Here is a 15,412-nt window from a genome sequence, read left to right as displayed (position 1 = left end):
TTAAAGAGCCCATATTATGGGTTTTTGAAAATTCCCCTCCATGTAGTGTGTAACACAGCTCTAAGTGAAGTGAAGTATTCAGCTAAGGCTTAAATCTGTAAGAATACAGTGTTTAAAACTGTTGATTCATCTATAAAAGAGTCGACTCATAGTGCTTCAAACGAGTCGCCTTGATCACGATTCATTAGGTGTTTCGCCATGACGTACGAACGAAACCAAGTTATTCACGTGCACGCGCAAACCCGGGAGATTTCAAACCTGAGGCCCCGCCCTCTGACGCAGAAACCCAGACACACACACACCCACAAACACACACACACAAACATGCCGGTCGATTGAAGTCACACTGCAGATGGATATTATATTGAGTCTCTACCCAAAGATGAAACCTCAGCATTATAACCAAGCAGTTGGAAACTTCTGGAAGCTACATGCTACAAAGAATACTTCATCTGAGTTTGTTAAAGGAAGGATCAGTAAAGTGTAACTGATGGACGTCAGGATGGGTTTCTTCCATTTCTCAAGTGTAAGTACGTGCGGTTAAAGTTGTTGCCTCGTTGACTCTAGCTTGCAAATGTATTTAGCTGTGATTTGTTACTTGTAACCGTGTGTACTGTATCAGGTTAACTGGATATTTTATCTTATCGCGTACAAAGTCACGTTAAAAACGCGACGCGTGCTGTTTGTTTATGGAGCTCCGTGCTAGAGTTCAGCTCCCGCGATTTATTCGGAAATTTATTCCCGCGCCGCAGAAATCTGGGAAAATAAATTAAAATTTCCGAATAAATCGCGGGAGCGGTCGGTAACGGGTTTAATTTGGGACGGGAGCGGGCTGTCTAGCAATATCACGGATATTGCTATGTGAATTAGAAAGAGAGAGTCTGCTTGGTATGAGAGAGCGTATGAGAGAGAGCGAGAGAGAGAGAAAGAGAGAGAGCGAACGAACGAACGAGCTTTGTGCTGTGTATGTGTTTATACAGACAGCTTGGCTGTCTGGACTGTATACTGGGTGATTTTTGGTTGTGTTCTCCGCTCTAGCGGCACCGGGCGCGGCGGGCAGAAAACGGAGCGGGTTCTCAGGCTAAAACCTGGCGGGTGCGGGCGGAAGCGGGAGCGTTGTCATCCGGAGGTGTGTGTGTGTTTTTGTGTGTGTGTGGTATGGCGAGTACACGACTGTCTCCTTCGTTCGGTTATCCGTGGCACTATCCACTCGCCATAGTGTGGCAGCTAAAATCCACGCCTACACTATCGAGCGTGTATGAACTGTGATTACTTTTTAAATTGCTGATTAGCTATTGGCCATTTCCCTCTCTGACTGAAGGCAGTCGACCAATCGCGACAGACTGTCATCGGTCCAATCAGCGCAGATTAGCTCCGCGCTAAGGAGGGGTTTGGGAACAAATGAATCACTGGACGATTCATACAGGAGTCGCTGGGATAATTAGGTAAAAATAAATGCAGATTATAAGACCATGAAAGTGTTTTTTGACCTTGCATGCATATTAGACTGTTGTTGGAGACTCTTACAACCAAGATATGACCCTATTTCATGTTTAATATGGGCTCTTTAAATGTTAGCTCACAACAGACACTGGAATATTGAAGTATTTTAAATTGTCATTTACATGTTTAAAAATACATTTTTAAATAATTTAAAGTAATTTAAAGAAGTTTTTTTTTAGTGCAATAATAATTTACATGGTTTCTACTGTATTAATAATCAAGGTTATGATCAACTTTTAAAGACTTACAAACAACAAAATCTTACCGACCTTTGACTGTCTGTGTGCATCTATCTATCTATCCATCTGTCTTGGTCTGTGACCGTCATGGGATCTGAGTTCAATTTAGCTGAGTTGGACCTGGCTGAGCCTTCGATTTTTCTCATATTACCAGTTTAAGATATTATGCTTGTACTAGCTTCATTGCTGAGATGCTTTGAAACTCCACAGTGTTTATATTGTTTTTGCTGAATGCTTATTTCAATATTGTAAACAGAAATTACTGGAAAAGTCATGGAAATTAAATATTTCTTTAGCATCTTGTCTTTTTAAAAATGCTTTTTGTTACATCATTGTGTTACATTTGTACTACTTTGTGAGAAATTGTTACTGAGGCTTTTTAATGTTTTTTTTTTCTAACGGTGTTGGTTCAATCGGCCTACGGTGGTCACCACTACCTTGCAACTAGCTATGCTAACAAGGCGTCTAGTTTGTCCTAGTAGCCCACAGTATGGGACATCCTTCCCTTTAGGTGTTAAATAGGGTGTGTGGAGGTCAAGGGCGCAGGGAGAGTAAAGGGAGGGGGAAACCCGCTGATCAGCTCATCTTAATGCTTACAGTAATTCCTCAAAGGCTCAGGGCCTAAATAGCACTCAGCTCTTTCTCCCAGCTGCGCTTGAGAGGGGGGTGGGTTTAGTGGCTGATGTGAACTTTGTGACTGGTGTCCTCATTTGTGTTAATTACCTGCTCATGTTCCAGGGAACACACCATGTGCTGTTGTTATTGTTAAAGTGGCTCACATGATGGCATTGAATTTTGTTTTGTATATGGATGTCGCGGGTCTTATTCATATTAATATTGATATTCATGTATTGATATCCATATTGATGGGTTGTAGACTCTAAAGTAAACACCCACTGGTATGATTGACTAGCAGTTAGTTTATATATAAAAATTACATTTGCTTGTTCATCAGTCCAATGTTGTTTGAAAGCCTAAAGGCTGATTTATACTTCTGTGTCAAGCGCACGCGTATGCTATGGCGCAGCCAACGGCGTCGCTGACATGCACCTCTCAAAAAATGTAACTACACGTCGGAATTGAAGCGTATCGCAAGCTCTGTGATTGGTCGGCTTGGTAACGCTGACAAGTCTGGGCGGGACTGAGAGCCGCGCCTACAAAAGTGGACACGAAATTTGTAAAGTTTAATGTTATTCTGTTGTATTCATATAGTGTATTATCTCCAAAATAAATAAAAACAATAAAAAAATAAAAGAAAAAAGCCGCTCGTGGCATAAACAGAGCTATGAAGGGAGCGCTCTTTCCTCGGTCTCACACACACACATACAGGCATCTAAATGCGCACAAACACACCTTTTAAACTTGACAAAAACTCTCGAAAACCTTTACTGTCTATTGTGCCTTTTAATATGATGTAAAGATTATTATGCGTTATTGAAACATCCAGAAGGACGCAGCAAAGAAAAGTCACGTATAAATTAAAACTACTTTATTATTTTATGCAACAGACTTACATAAGGGTGATCATACGCAAAAAAGACCCCAGCCTATAATTTGTTCCAGATGTTTTCTTTCCCTTATTTATTTATTTGTTTATGTGTTTTGCGCATGTACTCGTGTGCATTTGGAAAACTGTGCCCGCCTCTCCTTTCACTCCGCCCCAAACCCCCGGCTGGCCCTCTTTGGCCCAAGGTGTTCGTCGGGCAGAAAAAGGCCGGCCGCTGGCCCCAAGAAAGCCCCGATTTGGCCCGATTAGGCCCCGAAAGTGACAGTGGAAACGCGACTAGCCTTGGTTCGCCCTGGCTCGCTCGCTTTAGGCGTGATAGTGGAAACGCGGCTAGTGATCTTGGGTTCTATTGTGCCTTCAGTGTCAATGAAAGACCAAGCAAACTCATAAGCAGTCACATGTGCCCAGCGAATTCTTTGCATATATCTGTGCATTTATTCTTCTGTGTTCTGTCATGATACCACTTCTGAAATGCTAGTAAGCAGTAGAGGTTCAATGGCCCTTCACAGTTTCTTCGCAGGTGATTTGAGATTACACTAGAAAAGCATGAAATTCTAACTTACTGTATGAATAGCTCAAACTTTCACTCATTCAAGCCGACTGGAGAGCATGCAACAATTTTAATCAGAGTAAGCTCAAAACAAAAGTGTCCTCCACACCAAGACGATCCCAAGCAACTAGCACCGCCAAAACCCAACTGTGTTTTTACTTTACATCTGGTTTAGTCTAGACCAAAAGCTGTCCGTGAACACAGCAAATGTACAGCAGCGTACTGATTCAAGAGCATTTGTTCTGCGCCTATGTGGAAGGATGCGTTTTTTCTCACCCGTGCATTGAAATAGTTTGTTTTTCTGTTCAGAGCAGGAAATTGAAACTTCCAATGCACGTGCAAAGTGTAAACAAAGCAGCGTTTAGTACCATTATCACAGTATTTGTCACTCACCATGGTGGGATTCTTTCATTTTCTTTTCGGCCTTGTCCCTTATTATTAATCTATTAATCTTAATGAACTACCAACTTGCAGCACATTTTTACACAGCATATGCTCTTCCAGCCGCAACCCATCAATGGGAAACATCCATTCACACTCATTCACACACATAAACTACAGATAACTTAGCTTGCCCAATTCACCTGAATGCAGGTTTTTTTTTTACTTTTAGAAGGAAAACATGCAAACTCCACACAGAAATGTCAACTGACCTAGCCGAGGCTCGAACCAGCGACCTTCTTGCTTTGAGGCGACAGCACTCCCTCTAGAAATTTAGTAAATTAACAGCCAGTCTTTTTTGACATGAATTGGTGACTTGCTACATCAATTTACCACGTCACACTTGTGCTGTGATTCATTGCTAAATATCCAGGCAGATCGCTGTCTTCAGTTGACAGCTCGACATTAATTCTGCACACTGCATCGGTCAAGTGAGCTTCGATGTTTATCCTGACGTAAGGCAACGTGGGGAACACACCAAACCTACTAGCCAGACTGAAGCCCAAGGGCTGTCCGTCAGCTTGGTGTGTCCCAGCTCTTAAATATTTGTGCCACTGGCCTCCTCCAATACTACACCTTTTAGCACTAGGCCTGTTATGATATCTTATATTTGTTGTACAATGTTTTGCGCCAAATTGTATTATGTTAAACTTTCTTATTGTCATTTTAAAGCTCTTTATTTCACTCATAAGGACATTCATTACGTATTTCCAGTATGACAATATAATAGCATAATAATGCAAGTACAGTCAAAGATTACTTTAGATAATTGGAACAATTCAATAAAAAGGGCATTATAATCAGAATGTGTAAAGTGTATCCTAAACAAATATAAATATTATGTGATTACAGTGCTAGGTAACAGAAACTAGATTAAAACAGAGCAACCCACATGAAAAAGTACTATAGCAAGTTTTTGTAAATGCAGAAAGTGCTCCGCGTTTACATGAACCAACAGTTTAAAATGGTGCAAAAACAATGCAGCATTGGTGAGATTTTCATTGCTGAATTTTTGTTTTCTATAGAATAAATAATATAGACACCTTTTGACTTTAGCCCCTTTGACACTCACATAATTGTTCAGAACATTACATAAATTAAATTGCCATAAAGAGATCATATGTGAACAGGCCCATTTTAAAAACAAGTTCACACAGTTTTCTGGAATATGAATTTGTAACATTTGCATTAAATTGATGAAAGTTTAGAATGTGCTTATGTGTCGTCTTCTGCTTCTACATAAAAATGATAAAATGCTTATGATAAACTACTGTCAGATAATCTACTGACCAAATTGGCAAAAATCACACTTCCCTGCTTATGCATGCAAATCAAAATGGGATTTTTGCTAATTTGGTGAGTCCGATTTTGGTACAACATTGATAGTCTTACGTTCCTAGAAGGGTCGAACTAGAAGTGCATACGCAATATTCTGCAATGATTGTGAATTGTGCTTTTTAGAAAAATAGTAGAACATCTTTGCCTGTGTTAGCTGCAAGTCATCTAAGCAATTTAATGGGTATTTTCCATATTTTCTTGTTTTACTGTCAAAAGTGCTTTTGTCATGTCTCAGCATACTATATTTTAATTTAGCAGGTGTGTAACGATATTCAAACCTAACTAAAAAAAGTAGTACGTGCCCTGTGGTATGAGCCTCAATACTCTTGAGTAGGGCTGCACAGTATTGACATTGATATTTTTTTTTTTGCTACGATCTATATTGAAATATGAATACAATTTCGGCAAATGACTTTTTAGTAAAATCATTAACTTGGATTGATAGGAATAATCTTGTAGAGGAGTGAAAGTAAGAAATTGCAAAAATAAATAAATAAGATAAGAGCAAAGATAAAAGTGAAATAAGTTGTCAGACATTCAGGAACAGTAATACGATATTATATTTTGCCCCTGATAATGACACATCATGATATCAACGATTATATCACAAGAAAACCATTCACAATAGATCATGATATTTGTAAATGAAGAGGGAAAAATGCATCAAAGTTATGAGATGTATTTCTTTTATTAACAGCGCATATATTTCTTAGAACTGCACCATTGATATATGTGCAATGCACCACCTCATGCATATCGCTATTTTTGTCCTGCCCCTATTATTGAATAATCAAGTGTAATGTAAAATGTAAACAATGTACATTCTTCATTGCTGATCAGCAATGATAACATTGTAGATGCTGCGATCTTACTATTGCAAATGCACACATTGTGATATCGATACTGAAAAGGTATATTGTAAAGCCCTAACTCTGAGGTTTCAACCACCCACAAAGCCCCCTCACGGAGCCTTCGCACCCTCAACCGTCACAGGAAAGAGAGCAAATCGTTTTTCACTGAAATGAAACAATTAAACAAAATCTGTGTATTTGTCATTTGTGCTGGGCTAGATCAAGGATGCAGAATTCTCCAGATAACCCAATCAACGAGCGAATGTGCACAGACAAGCCCTCTTTCAAGCTAAAACTATTCTGCGTTCAGATGTCGTCAAAGCTCTATAGTCATGAGGATGGCATGTGTTACTCCAGCAAAATCTACAGTATGAGTTGTAAAATGAAAAGCAGTGTAAACACTCTCCAATGTATGATGCGTGTCTCACTTTTGCTTTACTTGTATCAGTGAGGGTATGGTTGTGCTTTTGTATCTTAAAGTGTCGTTACAGGATCAGTGCCAGACTTCATGATGTACGGTGTTGTCACGCTGTGGTGCTGCTGTGTTCATTGAAGTGGACCACAATAATTTTTCACAGCCAGTCTGAAGTGACTCTGGCAGATACAAATGTTGGCCATTACAAGCTAGATAAACCTATCCTGCCTTTTAAACCACATTTCCATCTTCAGACTAATTGATGTTGCTTTAATGTATAGGTTTATCATGAGATATTCACATTCTTTTCTGTTTTTCTTAACTATATTTGCTAAACAACACGGGCAGACAATTTCTGACAGTGACTCTTTCCATGCAGGTTGAATCATTCATACTAGACCAGGAGGATCTGGATAACCCCGTACTAAAGACAGCTTCAGAGCTACTCCTATCAAGCGCTGCAGACGGAGCTGACCTCAGAACAGTAGACCCAGAAACACAGGCACGGCTCGAGGCGTTACTAGAAGCAGCAGGTACATCCACTGGCCAAGCGTGATGTGATCGCATTAAGCCTAATGATTTATCCTGTATCTGCATGCATGTGCTCACTACTTCTGTTTGCTTTTTCAACATGTCTTCACAGTGCTGAGCATGAGTCAGGCTTTCGGTTCTTGTGGTTTCTGTGGCAAACTGTTACAGAGGCGCTACAAATGGTTTTGTTGCTAGACAAAACTCTACAGGAGCAGAAATAATTGTAAATCTGTATGTTTAGGGCTGGAGTGACTAAGTATTAATAATTAAAAGCAGCAATAACATTTCACTGATTTTTTGTCTAGGCTTTGCGCTGTGCAGAGAACTAGTTTATATACTAAAAATCTTTTCAACCATATTTGCATGAGCCTAAATATGAATTAACTTCCATTTAAAATATTTTTGGGTTGGGTTTGGTTTTTACTTTACATAAAGTAGGGCTGCACGATATCGGAAAAATCTGTTATTGCAATATTTAATTTTTTTGCAATAAATATTGCTATTTGAGTACAGTTTCACCAGATTGTTTGAATGGCTCTATTAAATGTTTTTTTTCTGGGGAGTCTAAGGGTGCTTTCACACACAGATGTTTGTTACAGAACTCTCGTTTGCCTAGTTTGTGTGGTTCATTTGGCAAATGTGAAACCCGCAATCGCGCTCAAATCCGCGGCAAAAAAATCGGTCTGAGAACGCCTGAATTAGCTGCTCTCGGCTCAATTGAAACAAACTCAGGAGCAGATTGTAGTGAGAAAGCTAAATTATCCACTGAACCAGGCTATATCACAGTGTATTATGGATATGTAATAGCCATATATGGCTTTATGAAGAGAGAATTATGAGCTGGGTGTAATGTCTTTACTACTGTTCATGTCAAATTCGAAAGTGAAAGCATGCTGAAATATTACAGGGTGCTGTTTTTCTGGTTGGAAAAGTGACTAAAATTACCATCTGATACTTTTTCCATATTTTAATATTATAATTTTCTTTTATGGCTATTGATTTGTTCTTTCTGCACTGACACTTACACAGAAGATCAACATTGATCTGCTTTATGATCAGACTCTAGTCTTTGTTCATCTATTATTTCTCTCTATAGCCTAATTTAAGCTTGTAATGCATAATTCTAGCCAACATTTTTTTAATACATTGATTGATTCAATAGATAATATTACAAAACTTTAACTTAAATGAGGCTGTATGAGAAAATCTTACCTCTCTGATTTATATTTGGTCACTGTGTTTGTGGGTGTCAAAATTAAAGTGCACCTTGTCGCTTATGTCTTATTTCTCACCATTATAAGTTCAAACAACGTTGTATGACAGGTAAGTGGAATCCATGGGACTCTGAAAAATAAACCCTGAAACTGACCAATGTGAGGAGAGTTTACTTGCATGTGACTTGTTTTAACTATGTTTTGGTCCGTTTAGAAACGTTGCGGTGTGAAAGCGAACCACATTAAGACTGAAAATAAACTTTTTAGCAATTTAAATCCCTATTTCGGAACAAAAGAATCAATCTACAGGTGTTGAAAGCATCCTAAAGCCCCCTTTCCACTGCACACGACAAGTGACAGACGGAAGTCATTCATTTCCAATGGAGAGTACTAGTCTGGGAGCAGCGTGGAGTTACAATCATCTCCGTATACGGAAAATTCGGATCCAAATTGAGCTGCAGATCCGTTAAAATATTTGAACTCCTGTGACTAGACCATATGTGACCGGCTGACCGGATGTGATGTATTCCAGTGTTTTTCAAGCAAAAATGTAAAATTCCAAGCGAAAAAGTCTATAATAAAAAAAATAACATTTCTATTCATAAATGTAAGTAATAAAGTAATAAAAATATATTTTTTTATGTTGTCTCCACATTCCCTCCAGTATTTTAAAGGGCACCTAGGTTACCCCTTTTTTCAGATTTAATATAAGTCTTTTGCATCTCTAGAATGTGTATGTAAAGTTTGAAGTTGCAAAGTTCACGCGCGCTTGCACACACTTACATACTAATACACGCACACCGCAGCTGACATACAAACACACACACAGACAGGCAGAGAGACAGAGCGCGCTTAGCTTTGCACTGTTTTTGCACTCAAATGTGTCAGGATACAGGCTAATCTCCACTGTTGTGTGGATTTCTGTTATGTTATTGTACAAAATAAACCTGATTTAACGTCTACAAACCGGGATTGAAGCGTCTTCCTTTATAATTGTTCTGACACTCGGCTGTGCTGATAAAGTAAAGGTGAAGTAAATCACTGTAATTAATTACACACGTGCTCTGTTTTAAAACACTTTAAAGGGTCACGAAACACCAAAACACATTTTTTGAGCTGTTGACAGTCGTATATGTGTCCCACACTGCTAATAACACTATGAGGACGCCTATATTTCACTAAAAAGTGTAAATTGGTTGTTTTTGCGTTATTTTAAGTAAATTCGTACTTCCGGTTTGAAACTAATTTCTGAAGCTGCGTCACGGTCATGACATAATAGCGTTGTATTCCAGCGTGCAGACTGGACGTCTGTGCCAGAGTGTGTCTTATTACGTCTTACAGTGTGATGCATTAATGCATAAGTAAGGCTTGGTTCAAACCAATCAGCGCGCTCTATTGTGCAACTTCATTATTATTCATTACTGTCACAGTGTTTAGACGGCAGAGAAGCCACGTTGTGTTGGCAAAACAAGCGTGAAGTATTGCTTTTATAGTTTGCTGCAGTTAAGTTTCGTTTTCATTTTCTCTCTGTGAGAGCTCAGAGTCACGTGTGGATTAACAGTGTACACGACGCTCGACAACAATAACTTGCGTGTCTAAGGAGTATTATTGTTTACCTGAGAGCTGTTCTCATCTGCAAACGCTGAGATCCGGATTCGCTTGTAGTATTCTCTTCATAAAGACGCGGCTCTAGTTGCTGTTGATTGTCCTGTCTCTACAGATTTGGTAAGTGAGCAACCAGTGCTCTTTGTTTATTCAGTTTGTTTGTATCTAACAAACTATTGCACCGAGTGTAAACACGTTAGCACCACAACCAAACTTTAACCTCGTGTAGGGTTTTTACCGCATTTAGTGACCGGACTAACACACGCAGCTTTCTGACACTACCTGCCGTGTGCATCTAAGTTTCCGGGAAATGCTGAGTTTTTTTTTTCTCTCATTCGCCGTGCGGTATCAAACATTGCATGAAAAATACACGCTTAGAGCAGTTCCTCGAATCAAATATCTCGTTTGTTGCGAGGGGCATGAATGAATTCCCTGAATGAAAGTCCACCATTTAATAATTTGGCAAATAATTCGACTACAGATGTCCATGTAGGTTAAACACCATCACTTTCTACTGTGTGTGTGAATTTTGTCTCTGAAACTCACGCATGCCTAAATAGACACTCCCACACCCTCCCACTTTAGTTCCTCCGACACTCCCCCCTAAACAGAGCTGGACACGCCCACTTTTCTGACTTTTTCCAAAGTAGAGGTGTGAAAACACCCTGCTGAAACGAAGGGGTTTTATGGCCCTTTAAACATGTGAAACTTACTCTTAATCAAATTTGATGATGATTGCTGATCCTAGCGAACTGAACAGACCTTTTATTCCCGGTTGCTTTGCATATGTCTGGTCTTGTTGACATATACACGTGACTACCGGGACATGTTAATGCAAGCAGCTGTCAATCAATTCGGTGGGCGGGGGACCGTACTCATACGTAAAGTTGCGGTTGGTCTGAAAACCGCTCCTATTGGTCCACCGTTTCTATGTTGTTAAATTGAAAAAAAGGACTGGGTGTGTTTATATCACCCCAATATGATAGTCTATACACTATATATACACATATGTTTGTCCAAAAGCTTGAAAAGTAGATTTTTCACCATAGGTGCCCTTTAAGCAGTCTGAGTTTCTAGTATTTATTCATTCAGTCACGGGGAATTGCTTTTGCACTTCTTTATTTCGGACACTGCGAGAACAGTCTCCCATGGTGCACGTCAGAGCTGAAAATTCTGTGCGACTGCCACAAGGGGGCATAAGCCGACAGTCTTGTCCAAATGTTGTGTGCAGTGGAAAGGCAGCTTAACAGTATTTAGGTACAGAAATGGCTTTTCTTGCTTTGTTTGGTCTCATATCTAGTCTAAATATCTAAAAATTCTTAAATAAAAATGTTGGTTTCAACTTAAAAAGAAGTCAAAACTAAGAGTTTTTCTGGCCTAGTGGTTAGCCCGCCGAGATATAGTGCAGCAGAACTTTAGGGCGTCCAGAGTTCGAATCCCAGCTCGAGGGCATTTCCCGACCCTACCCCTCCCTTTTTCTCCCACTTAACTTCCTGTCTCATTACTGTCCTATCTAATAAAAAGGCAAAAAAATAAATCTGAAAAAAAAAAAATACATTTATTCTAGGCGAAATAAAACAAATGAGACTTTCTCCAGAAGGAAAATTATGGACCCTTTTTACAAGACTGTTGAAAAGCATTTAATGGTCTTCATGTTCTGAAATGCTTGAAAGTTTTTAATATTTTAATCTTTTAAAAAACTTATGTACATTTATATGTATTCACATATTATGCTTGAGATGATAACCACTATCAAGGTATACCACAGTTTCGAAAAGCCAAGGTTTTAAAACTGCCAAAATTTTCTGCTGTACTGTTCCTATGGTATATGTAAGATTTGTATTTTATTATTTAATTTTTTTAATTAAATTCTCCAGCTGAAATTATATTCGAAGAAACCATTTTAAATTGCTAAGAAATCAGTGTTTTTGAAACCAATGAAGTTAGCAGAAGTCAATGATTCATTTGAGTTATTTAGCCTGACATGTTTAGCTACTGCTCCAAAATATTTTAAATCTTTAACATAAAATATAGTGTGTTATAAAGGGGGAAAAGGTTTTAGTATTTTACCCAGACATTTAAAAAGAATATATTTTAGAACAATAATCACAATATTGTGTAACTGTGTGATTATCATACACTCAGAATCTTATTAGGGCCATGATAGGCCCATGCTTATTACATATGTATTATATCATCTTTGCATCAAATTACTAAAAAAAATGACCGTTTGTGCGAGGCATTTGTAAAGCAGGATCTATGGGGCAGGACAGTAAATTTGCCATTATTCTCTCTTCTGTTTGTTGTTTTAGCCTCACACATTTTTTTTCCATTCTCTGAAAGTCTTGATAACACAATCATTATTTTAAACAAGAGCACTGACCAATATCATACCCAATAAATTTAAATAACTGACAGACTAATTTGACACTGCAAGTTGCACACCCAAGTGCATATGGAGAATAAATTAGTTTTTCTTGTGTATTTTATAATAAAAAGAAACAAAGCACAATATCTGGGTCCCTCGGCTAAAGAGTTCACAATTACAGTGTATATATAGATCTACTACGGACTGAACAGCACTCAGGCAGTTCAAGTTCACACACACAAATATCTGGATACTGAGAGACGCTGCTTAATATAGACCTGCAAATCCTTAAAACCTGTTTATTTGTACATGCTTTACATCCTGTAGTGTTTTGTCCAAATGACTCGCCATGAGCTTTGATTGCATTGCGAGTGCTGACAGGTTAATGATCGACCACATTTCGTAAAAAAAAAAAAAAGGGTCTTGGGAGGGTGAAAGGTTAGTGTCGCATGTGCAGAGTGTTTCGTAATTGTTTTATAACCTAGGCAGCTAGTGGTTGGTTCTACTTGGCACCATGTTTGGCCTAGTCTGCGAGCTGTGCCATTGTATACATGTTTGGGATGAGTTGGCTTGGGTGAGGCCTGTCGTGTTCGGCCTGATTCTCTACAACGGCCTGCCCTGCCCCATGAGCGGATAGTTATCTCACAGAGGAACCAAAGGGGAGATTAGTAACAACAATGGATTTCCATACAGCAGCAGCAGCCTCACTCATGACTCAGCACTGGCCTTTAGTACACTTGTGTACTGTCTGTATGCGTGTCTTCATCTGTGTCTATGAGCATCTCTTTTGCTTTCTCCGTCTGTGCAGAGCTTGTGGACATTTGTCTTTTTCTTTGTCTACTCTTTTGTTGTGTTCTCCTTCCTCTTAGTTGTGCACCCTTTATGCTGTTCATGTGTTAGCTGCTGTTTACATGCGCTTTGACGTGTTTTCATTCCACCTGAACCACACTATTGTGACCGAACACCTCCATGCCACGTGGTTTTCCTGTTTTACCACGAGCTTTATCTGTTTTACGTCATCTCATGCTGTCAGAGGAAAGCAAACACTGCTCTTCCTGGTTGAGGGTTGAGCAGCAGATAGCGAAATGTTCTTTGAAATGTTTTGGAGTTGGCTGGTGGTCATTTGTTTTCATTAAAATTCAAGGTGGAATCGAAAACACAACCTGAAAATCAAATTTAAGAGTTGGGAATGGTGCATAGCACACAAGTGTCTCAAAGATAAATGGCTCTTCTTTGACAGAGATTAGAGGTTGACCGATATGTGCAAAATATAGATTTTAGGGCCTAACAGCAAAAATTGTGTTTCTTAAAGGGATAGTTCACCTAAAAATGAAAATTATTTGATATATACTCACCCTCAAGTTGTTGTAAACCTTCGAGTTTCTTTCTTCTGTTGAACACAAATGAAGATATTTTTATAAAGCTAATAACATAGCCAAAATGTCTATGGCTAGTTTTTTAGCTTTTTATAAAATATCTTCTGTATATCTACTATGTTCTGTGTTCAACAGGTTTGGAACAAGTAAAGAGTGTTGTAAATGTTTGAGTGAAGCATTCCTTTAATGTTTTTGTACATAATCTCTGATTAAAATAAAAGCTGTTGATAGCTGTGTCTAGACCAGGGGTGCCCAAACTTTCTCATATGAAGTGCTAAAAACCAAATATCAGTGATAGCCGTGGGCCAAAGATAAATATACTAAACTATTTACCACCATTAATTTTCTAATTAATTTCATAATATAAAAAAATAAATAGAAAACGTTACTTTGAATTGTATTAACTAATGCAGTATAACTATTTTCCATTAGAACTTATTAGAATACAAACAAATCAAAGGTTACCATGAGCCAACTTTGGCCTGCGGACGCTAGTTTGGGCATCTCTGGTCTAGACCTTTCGACAACTAAATGTTTAACTTTGTTTTATTTAATTGGACATTTTAAGTAAATGCTTGGAGTTAATAATCATTTTCAACAATGTGGTTTGCCATGTTAAATGTTACACTGCAGTTTAATAGTTGGCATTTGGTAGGATTTTTTTATTGTTATATTCACCGACGTTACATATTTATTTGATCATTTATACAGTAAAAACATGCATGGTTGGAGATCCTGTCCTGAAGGGATTTCAGGAATAGCTGAAAATTATTACACTTAAAAAAAATAAAAATAAGAACATGTTTGTAATATATCAGGGTTTCCGTAGGGTCTTGAAAAGACTTGATGTCTTACATTTCAAAAACAAAATTTTAGGCCTTAAAGTCTTTAAATTTTGAAACAAAAATGAAAAAACAGGTTTTCCTTGGTTTATGTAAAGCTACCCAATCAATCCAACACATCCAATCACTAATAATACAAAACTTGTAGCAAATCTCTATTTATAACTAATATTATAACAGTCTGTTATGTATACATTTAATGTAAATTAGTTTGAAGTCTTTTTTTTTTTTTTTTTTTAATCATCTTCAAACCTCATATTCATGTTGGATATTAAGGTAGTAAAGAGTTATCTTGTCATGGTTTATAGGAACATGCTTAATTCTCACACAGGCATGCTCATTTATGCCATTTATCTTGCACTTATAGGTATAAATCAGCGTACCTACGCCACATAAAATCATTTATATTATGAATACCATTCACATTTGAAGTCAAAATAATATATGCAGCATACTTGATTGCCAGTGCACTCTAGAGAAATACCATACCATATGGTACCATACTAGCAAAATCGGTCAACCTCATTTTATTTTATTTGACTATTTTTCTTTTGTGACAATCAACATTTTCTTCGAGCATTTATCATGTTATGACGTTCTCCAAACTCTACAGAAGCTTCGAAATGTAAAAA

General features: G+C 38.1%; 1 protein-coding gene and 1 long non-coding RNA gene across 6 annotated transcripts in view; one reads left to right on the top strand and one right to left on the bottom strand.

The window, feature by feature from the left end:
• ankhd1 (ankyrin repeat and KH domain containing 1) overlaps positions 1–15,412 on the top strand; it is a 74,491-nt gene that overhangs the window by 29,095 nt on the left and 29,984 nt on the right. For all 5 annotated transcript variants that reach the window (NM_001199768.2, XM_087300083.1, XM_087300082.1 and 2 more), the window contains 1 exon segment: positions 7,224–7,377. In NM_001199768.2, the coding sequence (NP_001186697.2) occupies positions 7,224–7,377 (154 nt within the window).
• On the bottom strand, positions 10,634–14,917 carry LOC141380005 (uncharacterized). Its single transcript, XR_015520480.1, has 2 exons — positions 12,736–14,917; positions 10,634–12,451 (listed from the first exon to the last, which is right to left on the bottom strand). It is a non-coding gene; the product is annotated as an uncharacterized LOC141380005 (long non-coding RNA).

The sequence above is a fragment of the Danio rerio genome, chromosome 21, assembly GCF_052040795.2.
Source record: "Danio rerio strain M-AB ecotype USA chromosome 21, GRCz13ab, whole genome shotgun sequence".
NCBI lineage: Eukaryota > Metazoa > Chordata > Actinopteri > Cypriniformes > Danionidae > Danio > Danio rerio.
Note: the sequence above shows the minus strand (reverse complement) of the source record. Positions and strands in the feature narration are given on the sequence as shown.